Source organism: Phacochoerus africanus, chromosome 9, assembly GCF_016906955.1.
Source record: "Phacochoerus africanus isolate WHEZ1 chromosome 9, ROS_Pafr_v1, whole genome shotgun sequence".
NCBI lineage: Eukaryota > Metazoa > Chordata > Mammalia > Artiodactyla > Suidae > Phacochoerus > Phacochoerus africanus.
The window spans coordinates 61,169,925-61,191,489 of record NC_062552.1 but is presented as its reverse complement, the minus strand read 5'-3'; the positions used below and the strand labels follow the sequence as shown (position 1 = coordinate 61,191,489).

At 41.4% G+C, this 21,565-nt stretch overlaps 1 protein-coding gene across 4 annotated transcripts in view; it reads left to right on the top strand.

The window, feature by feature from the left end:
* Positions 1 to 21,565, top strand: part of REC114 (REC114 meiotic recombination protein) — a 170,739-nt gene that overhangs the window by 55,857 nt on the left and 93,317 nt on the right. For 3 of the 4 annotated variants that reach the window (XM_047797323.1, XM_047797324.1, XM_047797322.1), the window contains 2 exons: positions 8,684 to 8,875; positions 11,246 to 11,733. The exons of the other annotated variant lie outside the window; for it this stretch is intronic. In XM_047797323.1, coding sequence (XP_047653279.1) covers positions 11,575 to 11,733 — 159 coding nt within the window. In that variant the 5' untranslated portion in view covers positions 8,684 to 8,875; positions 11,246 to 11,574. The remainder of the gene's footprint in view (positions 1 to 8,683; positions 8,876 to 11,245; positions 11,734 to 21,565) is intronic. 4 annotated transcript variants of the gene reach the window in all.

The following is a 21,565-nucleotide window of genomic DNA, read 5'->3' as shown; positions in this document are numbered from 1 at the left end:
TGTAGGTCACAGACACAGCTCAGGTCTAGCATTTGGCTGTGGCATAGGCCAGGAGCTACTGCTCTAATTCGACCCCGAGCCTGGGAACTTCCATATGCCATGGTGTGGCCCTAAACACACACACACACACACACACACACACACACACACACACACTGATGACAGCTATAAAATGGGTTGTGCTTTAGGACTGGTGAACTTTGCTTTAGGCTATCCAATAGGAACTTTGCTCTTACTCTGTGTGGCCCCCAAATGCAAGATAAATGAGGATTATTTAATCTCTCCATGCAGGAATCTTCTGCTTGAGGAGAGACCCTGTGGCTAGGGGTCTTCCATTCAAGTTGTGAGAGTTCTTCCAGTCACAGACATTCCATGAATGCCTCTGTCTTCTGCCGCACATTTTACTCTGCCTTGTGGGGCTACATGCCACCTTTGCCAGGCACATCGGCTTCTTCTAGGCTGGGTCATCTTCCTTGAAGTCTCCAGGCTGCGCTTCCCTTGCCCTCCTCTCTCAGTTACCCTTCCTCATGTCATGTGTTCTCCTCAGAAACTTGTTACAGTCTCTGTTGTGATATTTTGCTATATTGACATTTCACTTTATAATCTGTGATTACTTTTCTGTGCATGTACCTGTGTGTTGGTGTTTTTACTTGATAATTGAACATTTTACTATTCTTGTTGTTAATAATCTTATAATTCTAACTTTACATAATATTAATGCTAGCATATAGCTAAACTTAAAAAGTATGATCTGAATATTTATATTTTTAATAGGAGTGTAATTTACCTTTTGTGAAGGTGTGTACATTTGAATTTTCAGCACCGGTTTATGCCTTCTTTTTTTTTTTTAATGGAAGTTCCCAGGCTAGGGGTCAAATTGGAGTTACAGCTGCTGCCTACACTACAGCTCACAGCATCACCGGATCCTTAACACACTGAGTGAGGCCAGGGATCAAACCCACGTCCTCATGGATACTAGTCAGGTTCATTACTGTTGAGCCATAATGGGAACCTTTGCTCATTTTGCTCTTTTTTTATTGATAGATTTTTTTTTATCCATGTTTTAGTCTATTCATTTGGAAGCTATATATTATACTTCTATTTTTAGTAGTTTCTCTAATTTGTTGAATACTCATGGCTAATTTCTCTTTTATAACAAAATTAATGCTGTTAAATGTTTTAATCCTATCTTTAGACATGGCCATAATTTAACCAGCTCCATCTTGTACTTCTTTACAGTTTCCATTTTACATTTTTTACATGAAAATATCTTTTTTACAGTCAAGAGTTAAATGTCTCTACATTTTAAACAACTTTTTGTGCTATCATTAAATACATCCTCTAATATCATTTTACTGAGTGTCTGGAAGTGTAATGTCTCTTAGTTGTTACTACATTGAAAATGTATTTATTGCTTAAATTGAACACTGAATTAGTGAATGCTGAGCAATTGATCCTAAGGAAAATGCAGGGTTAGGTTCCTGAGCACCTCTGGTCACAATATTTCATCACCTGATCAACATATAACTTTGTTCTATGTGTGTTTCAGTTTAATGCTACCTTATTTCTTATGCATTGTTGATACATTAACAGAGAACTCAAAGCCAATAGCAATATAACTTGTGTTTAAAGGAAACTTATCTAACAGGCATATTATCTCCATAAGGCACATCACAGCTTCTTGAGCTTAGAGACACCAGCCAGCACTTCAGCTATATGCTTGGGAGCCATTTTAAATAGTGAATCATCAATAAAAATATAAAAATGTAAAAAGCATGGCACTAGGTAGACTACAAAGAGGCCCCTTGTTTACAGTACTAGAGCTGGAACAAGAAGGCTGAGTGTGGCCTTGTTCTACCTCAACTGGAACCATAACCATCGGATGACCCAAAATTTCCCCCAGTGTGTGTGTCAATGAAAGTCCAAAGGGGTGGCATGTATTGATTTGAGAGGGAGGGAGGGTTACAAATAAATTTTAGTGAGTAGGTAAATTTGCAAATATGGGCTCTGCAAATAAAGAGGACTGATTATATATGCAACCCAATGACTCCTCACAAAGTGAAAGCGTCCATGGCACAAGCATCCAAGACATAAAGCATTTCTAGCTTTCCTTTGGGCCCTCTTCCAAGGGTAACCTCTGTCCTGACTTCTAACATTGAAGATTAGTTTGCGTTTTTTTCACATAATGGAATGTAAGCATGTATTATGTACTCTTGTGTCCAGCTTCTTTTGTTCAATATGATATCATCTGTGTTGTTATATAGAGTATATAACTCAATCCATGAGTTATATTCATCCATGTTTTTGTAGGTTGTAATGGGTCATTTTTCTTTTTGTCAGTCTAGTTTATATAATTCATTTTGTCAGAAGTGAGTTTGTTTTCCTATTATTGCTTTGGTTGTCTTTCTAGAATTATGTTTCCTTATATCTTTCAGCCTTTTGATTTTTAAGGTTATTTTATTTTACTATTTTATTTTTAGGGCTACACCTGTGACATAAGGAAGTTCCCAGGCTAGGGGTCAAATCAGAGCAATAGCTGCCGGCCAACACAACAGCCACAGCAACGTGGGATCCAAGCCGTATCTGCAACCTATACCACAGCTCACGCCAATGCCTGATCCTTAACCCACTGAGTGAGGACAGGGATGGAACCTGCACCCTCATGGATACTAGTTGGGTTTGTAACTCGCTGAGCCACGATGGGAACTCCCTAAAGGTCATTTTAAATGGGAAGTTTTCTGCTTCTTTATTTTTTTCCTTTCTAGCAGTGGAGGTGTGTGCTCTGCCTTTCTCTAACCCCTAGGCCCCAATCCAGAACCAAGTCTTATAAGGGTGTGCCAGCAGCCATCTTCTGCCCCAGCCTTGGGGCTAATGAGTCTCAGAGGCTTCAGGAGATTTGGCTCAGGTCCTGCTTGTGAGGCTGTGTCTGTTCAGCTGCCTCCTTATCTTCCTATCTGGAAAGAGTTACACCAAGCAGCAGAGTGGCAGCCTTGCTAAGCCCCCTTCAAAGGAGGGCACTCAGTTCCACTCCTGGCTTCATGCAGGGAGACTGCCTCTAGTCTGTGCCTTGTGGGGAGCTGTTTGGTTTCTGTTTAGTGTTAGCATGAGTCTCTTGCCACCACCATCTGGGTCCAGGTCTGGAGCCCAGCCTGCCCCTGGCTTCATCCTTGCTCATTGTTGTAGATTTCTGGTCCCATAGATGTTTGCCTTGTCTTTGATTCCAGCTATCTCTTTTTGGTCATCTCTTCTTATATTTGACCTGACATTGCTTTGTGTCTGGAGATGGGAGCTGTGGAGGAGTGAACTTTACTATATACTATGGTGCCTAGAAGTCTGTATGGCTTTGTTTTATGAGGCTAGAAAAGACAATTTTATTCAGAAATAAACAAAGCACAGTTCAAGAGTCCCCGGCCGGGTGGAAACAACCTAGATATCCATCAATCAATGAATGGTAAATAAAATGTGGTATATCCATACAATGGAGTGATTCTCAACCATTAAAAAGACTTGTGGTGCAGTGGCTTAAGGATCTGTCATTGTCACTGCTGTGGCTTGAGTTGCTGCTATGGTGTGGTTTCAATCCCTGGCCCAGGAACTTCTACATGTGGGCATGGCCAAAAGGAAAAAGAGAAAAAAAAAACACATTAAAAAGATGAAGTACTATGCTATTACATGGATAAACTTTGAAAACCCTCTGCTAAATAAAAGCCAAACATGAAATGTTGTCTATTGTATGATTCCATTTACATGAAATATCCAGAACAGGCAAATCCAGAGAGACAGAAAGCAGACTGATGGTTTCCAGGACCTGGAGGAGGAGAAACTAGAGCGTGACTGCTAATGGGTATGGGGTTTCCTTTTAGGAGAATGAAAATGTTCCAAAACTAGGTAGAGGTAAAGGTTTCACAACAGTGTAAATGTACGAAATGCCACAGAATTGTATGCTTTAAAATGGTTACAGTCATGAATTTCATGTTATGTGAAGTTTACCGCAAGGCAAAAAAGAGTCTCTGCCCTTCTGCACACCGTCCCTACTGCTCCTGTTTGAATTATCACTCCTTCTTTGCACCAACACAATACCTAGTCTGTACCTTTAGTGACCATCTTCCGCTGCACATTGTTTTTCTTTGTGTCAGTCCCTTTATTAGACTATATGCATTTTCAAGAAAAGATCTGCATCCTGTTCAGATCTGTTTCTCTGTTACCTTGCTTAGTGTCTGGCACAGAGTAAGCCCAACACATGTTTGCTGAATAAGTGAATGTACAAATTAGTTGAACCCACATGACCGCTAAAAAAAATTCTCTCTTCCTTTGGGTCTCTCAATTTATTGTTAGAATGATCCCCTGGGGAAAGGATTTTCATTTAGAAACATTGTGATGCACGCAGGGCTTGAGACTTTGGTGTGAGAAAACAGCAAGCAGCCCTGACCCTTCCTTGGGGCCCCTCTAACATTTGACCTCCCAGCTTCCTCTAGTCCTAACCTACATCTGCTGGAGGTACAGTCGCAATGGCTGCAGCTTCAATTATTCAAAATAGCCTCAACAACTAAGCTCAAAAATGCTTCTGCTGAGTCACCCTCCAGCACACAGTGTTTTCTATACGATGCTCTCGTCTGTCCTCTGAGGCGTAAATTGCAAATATCATAGCCTCACTCTACAGAGGTGGGTTAAATGACTTTTCCTGGGTCAGGCAACAAATGATGGAGTAAGTGATGCATCAAATTGGAAGAGACTTCAAGAGGGTCTTCCTGCCTATGCTCCTATATTTACCTACTTATTTGTAGGTTTCAGGGTTACAAATTTCCTGAATATATAGCTTTGAGATTAAGATTGTGAGATATGAAAATGTTTTCCTTAGCTTTAGTTCCAATTCTTTATGATACAGCTGAAGATGTTTCTTCTTGTTCCAATTTGAGTGGAGATAAAGATGGAAAAGAGTTATTAACCATCTTCCCATGTCAGCCCTTTATACCCTCAAGATGACTTTTTTTTTTTTTTTGCTTTTTAGTGCTGCACCCGCGGCATATGGAGGTTCCCAGGCTAGGGGTTCAATCGGAGCTACAGCTGCCAACCACAGCCACAGCCACAGCCACAGCAACACCGGATTCTTAACCCACTGAGTGAGGCCAGGGATCGAACCCGAAACCTCATAGTTCCCAGTCGGATTTGTTTCCACTGCGCCACGATGGGAACTCCCTCAAGATGATTTTTAAATTATCCCTTTCACTCTTCCATATTAAAATTTGCCATCTCATTGAGGACCTACCATGTGCCAGGAACTCTGGGATTCCAGGGAAAGTAAAATATAATCTCTCCCTTCAAAGTGGAAATTTATGGTCTTTCTTTAGGATTTGCTTGATGTTCCTATTTCTGACTCAAATCCAGCTTTGCAAAATCTGCCCCCAAATTTACCAGCAGGGAAACATTTTTACTAGCTTATTATTATTCTCTGTGCTTTTAATAAATGGAAAAAAAATCCATGTTAATCTCTCTTCGTGTTGTGCCAGGGATCAGCAGCCTGTGGACCATTTGATTTGGGACTGTCTGTGCCCAGTCACATTGAAATCCCTTCAATTACCTGAAATGAGAAAAATGGAGCAGAAACTCGAACATAATTTCTTTCTTTCTTTCTTTTTTTTTTTTTTTTGGTCTTTTTGCCATTTCTAGGGCCACTCCGGCAGCATATGGAGATTCCCAGGCTAAGGGTTCAATCGGAGCTACAGCTGCTGGCCTACACCACAGCCACAACAACACCAGATCCAGGCCACATCTGCAACCTACACCACAGCTCACCGCAATGCTGGATCCTTAACCCCCTGAGCAGGGCCAGGGATCGAACCCGCAACCTCATGGTTCCTAGTCGGATTTGTTAACCAATGAGCCACGACAGGAACTCCTAACATAATTTCTTTCTAGCAGTGAGTGTGGAGTCTTGTAGAAACATCCCCTTCTCACACAGCATCCCTAGGTCTGACATCATGGAGACACCTCACCTGGCTTAACTGATGCAAACAAGGATTTTCTGGGAAACCCAACAGCCACCAGCAGTGCCCTGCAGTTTCCAGTTGCTGTGTGGTCCCAGAGCTGCTGAGGGACATGGTAGGCAGAGTAAGGGTGCATATCTCTCTAGCATCCAGGAAACCCAAGGAGACTGAAGCCATCATTTCCTTCGCTGACTCAACATCCTAGGGAGAGGGGACGTATGGGGCCCCAACCTGCTTTGAAAGAGAAGTGCTAGGATTCCAAAACCAGCCTTGCAGCCTGCTCCACCAGTGATGCTGACCACTCATGCAGCAAGCATCTCTCTCTTATGTGTGCCACCTCCACAATAGAGTTACACAGTAAAAGGATTTGGGATCAAAAAATGTTCAGTGAAATAAACGACCGTTTTTATACTTTAGGGGCTAGGTTAAAAAAGAACAAAACTGGTAAGAGTCACCTTACAGGGGGTTTTAGTAGCTCATAGCCACCTGTCATTCATTAGTCCTGATCACAAATGCTATTGTTCGATCACTGCTGGTCAGCAAGGCATTGGAGGGTCTGCTTTAGATGTAAGAGTGACTTCACTCTCCTCTTAATACCTTTTGTACCATCTTCTTGCATGTGACTGTAGTATAGCTAAGTATATGAAAGCAGGGAATGATTTGCCTTGTTTGTCATTGTCTTCCCCCAGAAGCAAACCCTGAGACAAAATTTTAAGTGCAAGTAATTTATTTGAGAGGTGATCCGCAGGAAGCACTGGTGTGGGGGGGGGGCGGGGGGCAGGGTAGAGAAGTTAGCCAAAAGGAATCATTAACAAGTTAGTTATAGCATGAGGACTAGAGCCTGATCCTATGGGTGAACTCTAGGGAAAGGGGTATCACACAAATCTCAGAGATGTCCTACTTGAGGACTGAGGAAATTGGGGTATTTATATGCCAGATGCCATCAGTAATGGATCGAGGGCTGTGCCTGTGTAATATTAATTGCATATTCATATGGGAAAAATGAACCTTAATTTTTACTTCATTTCATACAATTTAATGCAAGGAGGATCATACACCTAGATGTAAAATATAGCGCTATAAAATTTCTAGAAGAAAGCATAGGAGCATATGTGTACAACCTTAGAGTAGGCAATGATTTCTTAGGCAGGACACAAAAAGCACTAAAAAACCCTTGAAAATTTAATAAATTGGACTTCATTCAGAATTAAATACTTCTGCTCTTTGGAAAACATGGTTAAGAAAATGAAAAGGCAAGTCATAGAATGGGAAGAATATTTTCAACCCATATATCTGACAAAAACTTGTGTCTAGAAAAGGTAAAGAACTCTTGCAAATCAGGAATGGCAAAATATTTGAAAGTACATTTCATGAAATAAAATACATGAAGGGCCAATAAGCCATTTGAAAAGAGGCACATTACTCATGATCAGAGAAATGCAAATTAAAACCACCATGATATACAACTAAATATCCATTAGGGTCGCTAAAACCGAAAGAACTTGACAGTGCAAATGCCAGCAAAGACAGCTGGAACACTTCTGGTTTGCTGGTCGGAGTACAGATGGTACAACTACTACAGAGAATGCTCTGGCAGTTTTCACAAGGTTAAACGTGTCTCTCTCTAGAAACCAGCAATTCCACTCCTCAGTATTTACTGAAGAGCAATTACAGCACATCGCTACCAAAAAAAAAAAAAAAAAAAACAGGTACGAAAATGTTCATAATAGCTTAAAAAAAAGAGACAGGTACGCAAACAACTTACATGTCCATCAACAAGTGAGGTACAAATTGTGATATGATCATACAGTAGAGGGCTATTCATCACTAAAAAGGAACAAATGACTGATATATACATCAACACAGATGATGCTAAAAGACAAAATTACACTGAACAAAAAAAGTAGATATAAAAGAGAATATTCTGTATGGTTTCACATATATTAAGTCTAGAAAGAGGAAAGCTAAGCTACAGTGATCAAAATCAGACCAATGGTTGCCCTTGGGAGCTGGAGATTGCCTGGAAGGAAGCACTTCTAAGGGAACATGGGGCTTTTGGAAATGTTTTGTATCCTGTTTAGGATGGTGGTTTCATGAATGCATATAGGTGACAAAACTTGCCTAATTGAACATATAAGATCTGTGCCTTCTATTGTACAAAATTATACATTAATAAACATTATAGATTCTTCTTTTAAAAAGAAAACATGATGGCCATTAAAAACGTGGGGTGGTGTTCCCATTGTGGCTCAGCGGAAACTAATTTGACTAGTATCCATGAAGACACAGGCTTGAACCCTGGCCTTGCTCAGTGGGTTAAGGATCCGGCTTTGCTGTGAGCTGTGGTATAGGTGGCAGACATGGCTTGGATTTGGCATGGCTGTGGCGCAGGCCAGCAGCTACAGCTCTGATTCGACCCCTAGCCTGGGAACCTCCATATGCTGCAGGTGTGCCCTTAAAAGAGAGAGAGAGACCAAGAAAAGTGGGGTTATTTGCTCAGTGTTTTGTCTAGCCCACCTCTAGCCACTAGATCACAAGCTTGAGGAGGGAAGAAGCTGCGTCTGTTTTGTTCTCTACTGTATTCCCAGAACTTAGTACAGTATCTGGGACCTCTTGGATGCTCAAGTCATATTTGTTAATATCACAGGTTTTTAAGAGCCTCTGCGCATTGAGCTGTGGCTTTATATCTCCCTTTGCAGACATGATCTGTTCTTGGCAGACGTTGGTGGCCCCAGAAGCTCGAGCACAGGTGCATTGTCTAGGAAGGGAGCTTGCAGGTGGGAACCCAGCAGGGCACTGGGTGTCCTTGGGCACTGACAGGGTCCCAACTGTGAGCACCATCTGCTGCTGTGAAGGGTGTCTGACAGCATCCGCAGCCCTGGACCTGGAAGGTGAGTGCCTCTGAGACCGAATGTCAGGATCCCATTCCTATCCTCCTGCCTACAGGGAGCCCATGGAAAGTCACTTCAACCCTGCAAATAGAAAATGCCCACACATGTACTGCATTGTAATTTACCAACTATTTTCCCACATATGATCTTATTGTATCCTCCCTAGGACCCTGTAAGGAAGGTATTTATTAACCCTATTTAACAGAGAGGTTAAGTGACATCCCAAGATCACACAGCTGGCAAGGGGTGGCACTGGGATTCAAACCAAGTTTCTAACCATTTACTATTATGTTAAATGTAGTACTGCTGTGTCATTTAAGAACCTTCAGAAAACATTTCTGAAATCTGACCCCTTCAAGGACTACTGGAAAGATAACTAACAAATATCCTTTGCCTTGAATGCAATTTATTCTACGTGTCCCTGAAAGATTAGCCTGCCTGGACTATCAATATGCTAGTGTAACTCCCTAATGCCAATTTTCCATGCTCCTCACCACCTACCAAGTAAAATTTATTCTTCTTAGCTGTGTTCAGTGCTCTCCTACCTATCTCACCTTTGTAGCCTCATCTACCTTAAAAATCCTTGCATTCTGTCTGGTTATGTCACTAGCCTGATCTCTGCAACATCTCCGCTTCTTAACTTACCCTCCAATTGTAATAGTTGTTTTTTTCCATCTTCCCTTGGAACACTTTTTCTCACCCTTCAAGTCAGGACTGAAATGCCACTTCCGTTCCTGTTCATAGATTTCACTTCCTCTGAATCCTTAGAGTACATAGTTTGTACCTTTCTCTTGGCATTAATTGTCAGGTATCCTGGCACATCTCTTTGTCTTATTTATTAGAGTCTGAGGTCCTAGAAGGCTAGATACATGCCTCACCCATTTTCATAACCCCTATGGTGACTAACATAGCCACACACTGTGGGTATTTAATGGTGTTTTATTGAGTGAATAAATTACCACCTCTCAAACTATTATCTATGCATTTAATATCATTTGGAAAAATAAGTGGCTTTTAAAAACCGTTTGCATTTTAACTTTATGAGTTAGAGTCCATAGAGTCCATCCTCCATACACTGTGCTGTTACTGCTGCTGCTTTTTTTTTTTTTGTCTTTAGAGGGCTGCACCTGCGGCATATGGAGGTTCCCAGGCTAGGGGTTCAACTGGAGCTGCAACCTCCAGCCTAGGCCACAACTACAGCAATGCTGGATCCAAGCTGTGTCTGCGACCTACACCACAGCTCACGGCAACGCCGGATCCTTAACCCGCTGAGTGAGGCCAGGGATCAAACCATATCCTCCTGGATACTAGTTGGGTTCATTAACCACTGAGTCATGATGGGAACTCCTTCCTCAATGCACTTTGCTTCTGATTTTAAGATAGGTTAGGACCTGGGACTCTCAATCTATGTGCTTGCACTTGCACCTGGCCAAACATTTCCTGAAGCAATAACTACACAATGCAGGGCCATTATGAAAAATAAGATACAAAAAGGCCACAAGCCAACTGCCACTTCTGAGGTAACAGAAGCAAAAATAGAGTTCTATTCATGATTCTTGGGAGTTCCCATCGTGGCTCAGCGGTAATGAACCTGACTAGTATCCATGAGGATGCAGATTTGGGTTTGATCCCTGGCCTCACTCAGTGGGTTAAGGATCAGGCGTTGCTGTGAGCTGTGGTGTAGGTTGCAGATGCGGTTTGGATCCTGGGTTGCTGTGGCTGTGGCATAGGCTGGCAGCTGCAGCTCTGATTCCACCCCTAGCCTGGACACTTCCATATGCCACAGGTGTGTCCGAAAAAAAAAAAAATGTTCCTGCACACAGCACCACCAACGTGGTGGGCAGACCACCCAAACTTTGCTTCCTGCACACCCCACCAACATGCTCCTACCCTCACCTCATTTAAGGAACCAGCCCCCCCTCGCCCACACCCAGTGAGCAAGGGCACCTGTTTCTTCTTGTCACTCCCTCACACCATAGTACCAGCCCCAATAAAACCTTGCCTCAATTTCTTGTTTGGCCTCTTGCCAATTCCCATTGATTAGAGAGTCCAAGGAGCTAGGTAGGTAACAATTTGACACAGACTGGATAGATGCCTAGATTCTTTGCAGGTGGGGCTGGACACATGGCGAGACTGCGGAGTCCACAGTTCTTCTCTGGCTCTGTAGCTGGTACAAATTGCCTCTCCCTTCAGGACTTTATTTTGCCTCCATCTATTCAATGGGGGTAATAATCTGTTTTGCTTATTTAGCTTACCACAGCTGTTGGGAGGACAAATTAACAAATGTAGAAGAGCTTTGCCGGTTATAAATCAACCAGACCTTTCACTGAATTCACCTGCTGTTGGACTGAGGCACAACTTTCATTGCAGGAAACATCCCACCAATTTGCCCCGCTTTTTTAAAGAGAACGTGGCTGTCTTGAGGGAATATGTCAAGGGTGCCACAGGATGATGAGAAAAGAACATTTCCTGAACGGTGGGTGGAACTGAGGCTTCCCACTTTGTGATGAGAAGACTGCCAAGGTGCCCCACAGTGACACCCACAACCAGAGGACCTCTCCTTCCCCTGCACGAGGCTTCTGGGCATGTCCATTGGCTTCCACTCGGGGGAGGGTGGGCCTTGGATCACCTCACTTCCTGATTGGTCAGCTGCACAGATTGGCAGGCGCCCGCCGGCTGCGTTAGCCTAGAGGCAGAACATGGCGGAGGCAGGAAAGGAGCACGCGGTCCTCGGGCTCCCAGGAGGAGGCGCAGCACAGTGGCCTCTGCAGCGGTATGGCCGCTTCATGCCCTTGGGCACCGGAGAGTCACCTGGGCCTGGCCTGGAATCTGGGACATCCTCTTCCCCCACGTGGAAGGTGAGACTTGAGGGCGGGAAGGGCTCTAAGGCGATCACCTCCACAGGGAGAGAGGGAAGACTTTGGCCTGATCCCCAAGTGCCGCAACAGGAGGAGGGGACATCAAGGGGCTGACAGGGATGGTTAGCCGAGACAGCTAGCATTGGAACTATATAACGACAAAACCCAGTACATTCTCAAAATAATTATGCACGGGAGTAGTAAACATTCATATATTAAACAGATATTTACTGAGCATCGATTATTGTGTTAGATTTTATTCAGGGAGCTGGGGAGTGTATCAGTGGACAGAGTATAAATGATTCCCTACTCTGGTTTGTTTTTAGACAAGTGGAAGACATAGTATTTATGCAAATACTATATAATTATGTAAACCTATTTCACAGGGCATGCATATATATATACAGAGAGTGAGAGATCGATCTTCAAGTAGTTGTTGGTCTACCGACAGTCCAGCAACGCACCAAAGGACTAAATTTGAATCCTAACTTTGCTCTGAATTTCTGTGACCTTGGTTGAGTTACTTATCCTCTCTCTATCTTATTTACCCTATCTTAAAATAGAGATAATAAAAGTACCTGCCTAGTAGAATTGTTGTCAGGACTAAGTTAATATATCTTAATCACCTAAAACAGCACCTCCTGTGAAGCTGTATATAAGGGTTTAGTGATTTTTTTTTTTTTTTGTCGTGGTGGTATATTTTAATGCCATGGGTTGCCGGTCATTTAATTCCTTCTGGTCTGGTTTGATTATTTAATGTGGACCCTGGGGTTTTAGATTGTTCATGTATGCCATTGTTGGTGCAGTTTGGGCAGCAGTGGGTAGGAGAAGGGTTAAAAAAAAAAAGAGAGAGAATATTCCAGGTAGGGGATACAGCATGTGCGAAGGCCCTGCACCTGGAAAAACCTCAGCATGTGTAATGTGCAGACAAAAAGAGTCAGGCTGGTGCTGAGAGAACAAGGGGACTGATGACATGGATGAGGTTGTAGGTGCCTTGTGAACAATATTCTAAAACTACTAGGAAATCTATAAAATTGAATTGTGATGATCGTTGTACAATTATAAATGCAATAAAATTCACTGAGTTAAATAAAACTACTAGAAAGCCACTGAAGAGTCTTAAGTAGGAGGATTTTCATCTTTGAAAGGTCACTCTGGTTGAAGTGTGGAGACAAAATTGGAGAAGCTTATGAGTCGAGTCAAGAAGATCTCTGAGAATGCTGTTGCCGTGTGGTAGGCAAGAGATGATGATGACTTAGGCCAGAGGTGGGAGGGGAAGGAGGATGGCCGTGGAGGTGGGGAAACCAGCCATCTGGGCATGGTTTTTTTTTGGTTGGTTTTTTATTTTTATTTTTTTGTCTTTTTTGTTTTTTTGAGGGCTGCACCCACGGCATATGGAGGTTCCCAGGCTAGGGGTTCAATCAGAGCTATAGCCGCTGGCCTACACCACAGCCACAGCAACGCCAGATCCAGGCCACGTCTGCAACCTACACCACAGCTCACCGCAACGCCCCATCCTTAACCCACTGAGCGAGGCCAGGGATCGAACCTGCAACCTCATGGCTCCTAGTCGGATTTGTTAACCATTGAGCCACGACGGGAACTCCTGGGTGTGTTAAAGCTATATTTTGGAGGCCAAAATGATAGGACTTGGAGATTAATTGGACATGAGTAGTGAGAGTAAGGGAGTTCTGCATTTTTGGTAGGAGCAACGGGGAATGGGGAACATCAGAGAAGGAACAGTGAAGGGAATATCCAAGACTTCAGCTTCTGATGTCTTGGGTTTAAATGTGTTTATGCAGCATCCACCTGGGGATGTTGAATGGGTAGTTGAGTATACTGGTCTAGATTCAGAGGACCTATCTAGGCTGGAGATGGAAGTGTGTTGTCAACATGTAGATATGTCATCAGCATGAAGATAGCTTTTATAATTAGGAGAGATGAGATTCCAGGACCAAGCCCTAAAGTAGGTCAGGTCAGATAGTGGGGACAGAGCCATGAAAGAAGATGGGAGGCACTTGGGAGAAAGCAGGTCCATCACAGTTACAGAAAGTTATTTCAAGAGGGAGAAAAGGAGTTCCCATCGTGGTGCAGCAGAAACGAATCCGACTTGCAACCATGAGGTTGCAGGTTTGATCCCTGGCCCCGATCAGTGGGTTAAGGATCCAGCGTTGCTGTGAGTTGTGGTGTAGGTTGCACACGCAGCTCAGATCTGATGTTGCTATGGCTGTGGCTCCACTTCGACCCCTAGCCTGGGAACCTTCATATGCCACGGGTGTGGCCCTAAAAAAGCAAAAAAAAAAAAGAAAAAAGAAAAAAAGAGGGAGAGAACCACTGACTTTGTTGAATGATACTGCAGAGTGGAGAACAATAATGACTAAAGGTTGCACATTGCATTTAACAATGTAAACGTCCTTATGGTCTTTACCAAGAGAAGTTTCAGTGAAGAGGGTGGAAGCCAGATAGGGCTGAATTGAAGAGTGACTAGTAGGTGAGGAAGTGGGGCCAATGTGCGTGGACAGTTCTGAGAGACTGGGCTATGATGGGGAGAAAAGAAGAGGCATAATGAATTGTTCACCAAATTCTACAATAGTCAAGCTAAGACCATAAAAAAAGACATTACATATTTATTTCTACCTTTGTGGAACACCGTATCCTGAGAAACTGTATAAGCTGCAAATGCAAAATGGGGTAAATATGGAGTTAAAGAATGGTCCATCTATAATAGGACCTTGTTTAAAAAAAAAAAATGGGGACATTTGAGGACATAATTAATTTTTGAAACTGCCCAACAGATTCCTCGATACCTTCTCTTAACACTCTTTAAACCCTTTCTCTGGGAGTTCCCGTTTTGGCTCAGCAGTTTATGAACCTGATTAGTATCCATGAGGATGTGTGTTTGATCCCCGGCCACTCAGTGGGTTAAGGATCGGGTGTTGCCGTGAGCTGTGGTATAGGTCGAAGACGTGATCAGATCCCTCATTGCTGTGGCTGTGGTATAGGCCGGCAGCTACAGCTTCAATTCAACCCCTATCCTGGGAACTTACACATGCTGCAGGTTCGGCCCTAAAAAGCAACAAAACAAAACCCCTTTCTCCTAAGGCATTTTCGTTGGGTTCATGGCCTCAGATGCAGCTGGATGATTATGACTCCTATCTTGCAACCCAGAGGCCAGGGATATTTGACCACTCTAAGGCGTTGTTATTACAATTTTCTTTCCTTTGCAAAGTTCTTCATAATTGCTTATAAGGAGTGGCACTTTTCAATAGTTTTCACATGTTTGGCATAAAGCCACAGCTACAGTGACAAGAGATGAGGCTGGCTTTTGCAGTGCTTTTGAAAACTGAACATTTGTACCTTCCTTTGAATCTGTGTGGAACCATCCTACCTGCTGCGATCAGTTTCAGCCTAGGTCTGTCATTTTTTGGTAGGGAAACGAAAGAGAAAACAAGATTTGCTCTATTTTATGTGTTCTGTGACTATTGTACAATAGTAATAATAAAAGATGAACCATCTAAAGAAGTGCACTAAGTCCCTTGTGAATTTCTTATTTTAAAAATATGTGGTACCTGCAGTAAAAAAAAATGTGTTAGGTAAAGCATAAAAATATATTATTGTGGAGAATAGAGTCATTTTGGTCTTTTTTTCTCTAAGAGATTTTCAAGTTCAACCTTGGTTGAATCTATTTTGAGTTTTTTTCATTTTTCCCTGAGATTATGGGGAGAATCTGATTTCCTTATACTGTTCTATATAGTTGTTTAGTTATAGAGAAGACTTTTATCACAGTGACCACATGCTAAGGCAAAAATGTTGACTCAAGCAGAGTTCCCTGGTGGCTCAGTTGGTTAAGGACCTGATGTTGTTATTGCTGTGGCTCTGGTCACTGCTGTGGTGCAAGTTGATCCCTGGCCCCGGAACTTCAGTTTGCCATAGGCGCAGCCCTCCCAAAAATGTTGACTCGAGAAAAACATGGACAATACAACAAGGCCTCTAAGATTTGAAGTCCTAGTAGAGAGATAAGGTTAAGTCTGTGACATCTATATAGGATGTGGAATATATATATATAGATAGATAGATAATTTGTCTCAGTTGGATTATTCTTATGAAAAGTTACTATCTGGAGGTAAATTAACCACAATTTGGAAAAAAATAAACTTTTTGAAATACTGAAAAAAAGATCACCTGTTTAGAACTATGCTACCTGGACATCCGTGTGCATAGAAGTCACTTGGGGATTTTTTTGAAAAATTCAAATTCTGACTTAGTAGGTCTGGTATAGCCAATAAAATTCTGTAGCTCTAACAAGCTTCCAGATCATGCTGATGCCGTTGCGTCCAGGACCACTCTTTGTGAGACAGAAGTTTAGAAGACCTCAAATGAAATGGGCAGCCCTATAGTAAAATTAACAAAATGAATTTGTGGAGTTATGAGGTAAGGCAATCAGATTCATAATGAATATGCAAATGTTTTATTAAGAGGGTTAATATTGAAACCATCTGTCACTTAAGTGGAATGAGCAAATGAAATACATCTTGAACTTGATTTTAATTCCTTTCATCTGTTAGCCCAGCCTTTCTAAAAGGATTATCATAATAACAGATTGGTCCATTTTATGTCTGAATGTAATTTAGTCTCCTAATTTGAGATAATTTTGAAAGGTGATGTTAATTGCAGGTTGCTTTTAAATTAAAGTTTTACCATGTTTTTCAGATTCCAAGGATTTTTCAGACATGCCCTAATTGGTTGAACCTGACAACTTCTTATTTTTTTCCTTTCAAAGGGAAAAAAAATCCTGTAATTTTTATAGAAGGAACTTAAAAATAATTGCCCTACTTAGAAATTAAATAGAATATGAAGTTTGTACTTGAAATGAACTTTTAAATGCAGATTCAACATAAGCTGTACTTTGAGTCCTTGTAGCAATGTCCTTTTTTTCTTCTTTTTTTGTATTTCTTGTGCCTACGTATTACTTAGCATGTGATAGGTGCTCAGTAAATGTTTGAATGTGTGGTAACTTTTCTGAGCTTTTCTTATGATAATGTGATAATTATGCTGTGGTTGCTATTATTGTTTACTTTGGTGTAGTTCTTACAGTAGCCCTACGTAGCAAATATTATACTGTTTTTTAGATAAGTGAACTAAAACTCAGGTTCAGTGACTTGCTCAGGAACACAGAGGTAAGAGACCCTTGTTTTCATGCCTCTAAAGCTTGTTCCTTTAACCACTATGCTATTTGTCTTATAAGTATTAATATTTCCTATGGGGAATAGCAGTTCAGTTATGTAGGTGAGGAATTTTGAGATTAACACACAGGGTAAAAATGATTAAAATGACTGTAGATTTTTTTTTTAAGAAAAATTTGTGATTCAGTAAAACCCCAAGAAAATTATTTTTGGAAACTATGAAGTAGTAGTTCTTTGTATACCTGGTAATTTTTGATTGGATGCCTAATGTTTCGGGTTGTACCCTGTTAGATGCAGGGTATTTTTGGATTCCTATAAATATTCTTGAGTTTTTTGCTGGGATAAGTTGTTTGGAAAGAGTTTGATCCTTTCAAGTCTTGCTTTTGAGCTTTGTCAGGTGGGACTAGAGCAGCATTTGATCTAGGGGTCATTTTTTCCCCACTCCTGAGGCAAAACTCCTCAACATACATACTCTATTCAATGCCCTGCAAATTATGAGGGTTCTTGCTCTGGCTGATAAGAACCGGCCCTATTCCCTACCCTGGGTTAAGTGCTCAGGATTTCTTCAAGTCCTGTTAGGTGGTTCTTTGCTCAGCTTCTAGTTATTTGCTCACACATGTGAGCTGACGATTTGAGGCGGGGTCTCTGCAGGTGTCGGGGGTTCTCTCTCGAAGCAGCGCTCTCCTGGTATTCTGGCCTGCAAATGCTAGCCACGGACCTCCGTGGGCATGCGGCTCTCTCCCCTCTACTCAAGGACACCTCACACGGTTCTGCTTGGGTTCCTTCTCCTTGCACTTTGGCCTGCAAACTTTCTCCAAGAAGTAATCAGAGCCTACGGTAAGGCTCACCTCCTTTGTTTCCTTTATTTCTTAGGAATCATGTCCTTTATTACTTGATATCCAGTGTCTGAAACCTGTTGTTTCCTCTAATTTGTCCAGTTTTTAGTTGTTTCAGGCAGGAGGGAAAATTTGGTCCCTGTTACATTATGTTGGTCAGAAGTGGAAGTCCATAGTGGGTCATTTGATTAAGTCCCATTTTGTCATTTTCCACTTCCTTTCATCAATTCAACAAAATACTGTTAAGTTATTTACTGCATACGTGACATTCAGTTAGGCACTGGAGAGGCTAGGGAACTGCCCTTGTGTTTCATCACAATCTTAAAATATTGGGGCATTCGCGCACAGGATTATAAGAGTAGGTAGGGCCTGATGCTAGAGTGGTGTTTCTCAAGATGTAGTGGGCAGGTACTTTGGGCACTCCCTCGGGCTGCTTGCTGAAGACACAGATTCATGGTTCTTGTGCCAGACTTAATGAATCAGACTCTCTGAGGGTGACTCTCTAGATGATTCTTACGTACTGCAATTTGTCTTCATGCCCCAATTCCAAAGGAAAGGTGGGGAAGAGGGAACAATCGACAAAGTAACACTGATACTATATAGCGAGGTACAATTTATTAGCTATTTGCATAAACCTCTCCCCATTAATTCTCACATGTAAGATCTCTCTTTAGATCTTATTACCATTTTGTACACAAGATGCTGGGGCCTGGCTAGATTAAGTAACTAGCCAAAGGTTTACATAAGACATAGAGGAACTGATTCTAACACCCCAGTCTTCCTCAAGCCAGTCCCCATTCTGCTGTACACTGCTGCTTCCTACAGTGTTACCTTCATGTATGAAGAGGCAGGGCTATCATCAAGAGTTGTTATTCTTAAAAAGGCAGCTTGCTTTTTAAAGAGTTAACAGGTTATATTGTTTTATTAATTAGATTGGCTTTGAATAACAAAAAATGCAAAATAACCGTGGATTAAATAAGACGAAAGTTTGTATTATTCATCACATAACAGTACAGGGTGAGTATGACACACTGAAGCATCAGGAAATGAGGATCTTTGTATTTTGTTCCTCTGCCATGCATGGTGATGGTCTCACCGTCCAAGATGGAACTAATATTCTGAAGGGCCCGTGGGGGAAGGGATGAAGGAGTGGGCAAAGGATATACACCTGCTGTCCTTTAAGGAAGTTTCCAGTAAGTTGCCATATGACACTTCCACCTGCAGCCAGAACTTAGACCTATGGTCATCCTAACTGTATGGACAAGTGGCTTATCTAGTCTGAATGCCACAAACTCATGTGTCCAGCTAGAAATCAGGAGTATTACCATGTAAGAAGGAAAATGGTTATTGGAGAATAACTAGGAAATGAAAGCTTATTCCTTTGGGCCCTGATTGGAACTCAAAGGGCGTGTCTAGTAAAAATAGCAACAAAGAAAAACATTTAGTACATAATTACTGTATGTCATTACCTAGGATGGTGCTTGGCAGATTCTCCCCGGACCAAGTATTTATCGAAGGAATGAATCACAGCCAGGTATTCGGCGAGGCATCTCTTCTTGCATTGTATCATTTAATCTTTCTGACAATCCTGTAAGGTAGTTACTACTATTTTTCTTTTATAGATGAGGAAATTAAGTATACTTTTAGGTGGCAAAACTAGGATTTGATCCTAAGTCAGGTTCACAATCATAATAATGTCTTTTTTAAAGTAGTAGTCATTAGTGTTGTTCACCAGTTATACTAAGGTTGCATATCCCTGACCTCTTGAAATTGTGTGTCATGTTTTGATTTTGGCCAGTGAACTGTGAGCAGAAGTGATCTATGTCATGGCAGTTTGTAGTTCATTATCTTCTTTCCCTTTGCTACAGTGTTGCACGTATAGGCTACCCTGTCAGGGTAGGCCCTGCAGTAAGAATGATAAGGCTGTAGGAGGTAGAGTGTGAAGACAGGTGGAAGAAGGATACATAGATAGTGTGAGTGAGAAAACCTTTGCTTTGCGGCATCGTTACTTTCTATAGCACACTCTAGCCTACATCTGGCTGATACAGAAATTATTTTAATAATTGTGGCTATGGTTAATTGAATTATATATCACATTCAGTGTACATTGCAAATTGCTTAAGCTTTTGAGGAAGAACCTTCTGATGTCCCAATGTTTTTTTCTTACCACAAAATCATCACTTGTTCCAAAGCACCAGAGTATAAATACGTATTTCCAACTGTGTTCTCTTTCAGTAAACAAAAGCTTAATTTTATCATGTAACACACATACTTTTCATAGAGGCTACAGGTTGTTTGCATAACATGATTTAAGGTAGAATTTATCTAGACAGATATAGTGAAGATTTTTTTTCTTTTAGTTTAGCGGTCGAAGGAGTCTAAGAAGTTATAATTTTAAATGAAGCCTAAGGAAATTAAAATGCATTCATGTTTACGATTTGTTTTCTGCCTACTATATGCCACTATTCAGGGCTCTGTTTAGAGATGACTAAAAAAGCATCACCACTGGAAGATCTAGCTAGTTAAGCTCAAGTACCTGCTAATTTGGAGTATTGGGTGCTTTTTAACCTAAAAAATGACAACATGGCATCGAAGAAATAGAGTGTTTCTTGAACTCAGATTTAGAAATACAGTTTGGATATTTAGACTGTTAGGGCTTAAATGAACATTGTTTGTGAATAAATCAAGGATATTGCCTATGAAAATAGCAAAAGCAATTGGGAGAGTTGCAGAGACCTAGGATAGGTGTGCCAATGGGAGGCACCACTTTGTGGTATACTTGGTGATTTTTACAGTATTTATTAGTTTGGGAAATTTTCAAGGATTTTTATTTTTTATTTATTTTTTGCTTTTTAGGGCCACACCCATGGCATATGGAAGTTCCCAGGCTAGGGGTTGAATCAGAGCTACAGCTGCCAACCTACACTACAGCCACAGCAATGCGGGACCTGAGCCGTGTCTGTGACCTGCACCACAGCTCACGGCAACGTCAGATCCTTAACCTGCTGAGCGAGGTCAGGGATTGAACCAGCAATCTCATGGTTACCAGTCAGATTCTTTTCTGCTGTGCCACAATGGGAACTCCTCAAGGATTTTTAGATGTATTGGAGAAATGTCCTAGGACTGTGTTTTATAGATAGAAGAGTAACCAGAGGGGCCTTGATTGGTAATTAGGACATAAAGAACTTATTCCTCGGATGCATGTGATGTGTTTTGTGTAAACATATTTTACCTCTGGCTACTAATAAAGGTGATCCAGTTGCTAGGTCTAAAAGGACTAGACAGTTTCATAATCATTAATCTTAATCGGGTATATGTGGTAAAAGAGGAGGAATCACATCTCATGCTTTGATGCCTGAAATGATTTTTTAGGTTCTGAAGAAAAAAACAAATTCCCTAGGTGTATTTTATTCCTTTTTTCTGGTCTGGGTACTCTGCTCTTTTAATTGTGTTCATTATTTTTTTACTGTTAACACTTTGTATTTCTGTGAAACATCAAACCAAAATACTGAATTTCACAGTTTGGTAATGGGGATGCTGCAGGACCACTTTCATTAGCGTTATGTGCCCTACAAGTTTGATGACATAGTTTATGAGGCTCTTTAGCTACTAAGAGTAAGTGAGGAGGCAGCTAATAGCCTACTTAACAACTTTGCACATTTTTCATATTTTATTATGTATAAATCAGTTTGTGTCTCTATATAGAGCTGTGACACTTTCTGAGGGTTTTAAAAGAAGGAAAAAACTCAAGTACAAAATTTAATTTGTCACATCTGACAAGTAACACTAAGCCTTTCATGTAGATATAGTTTA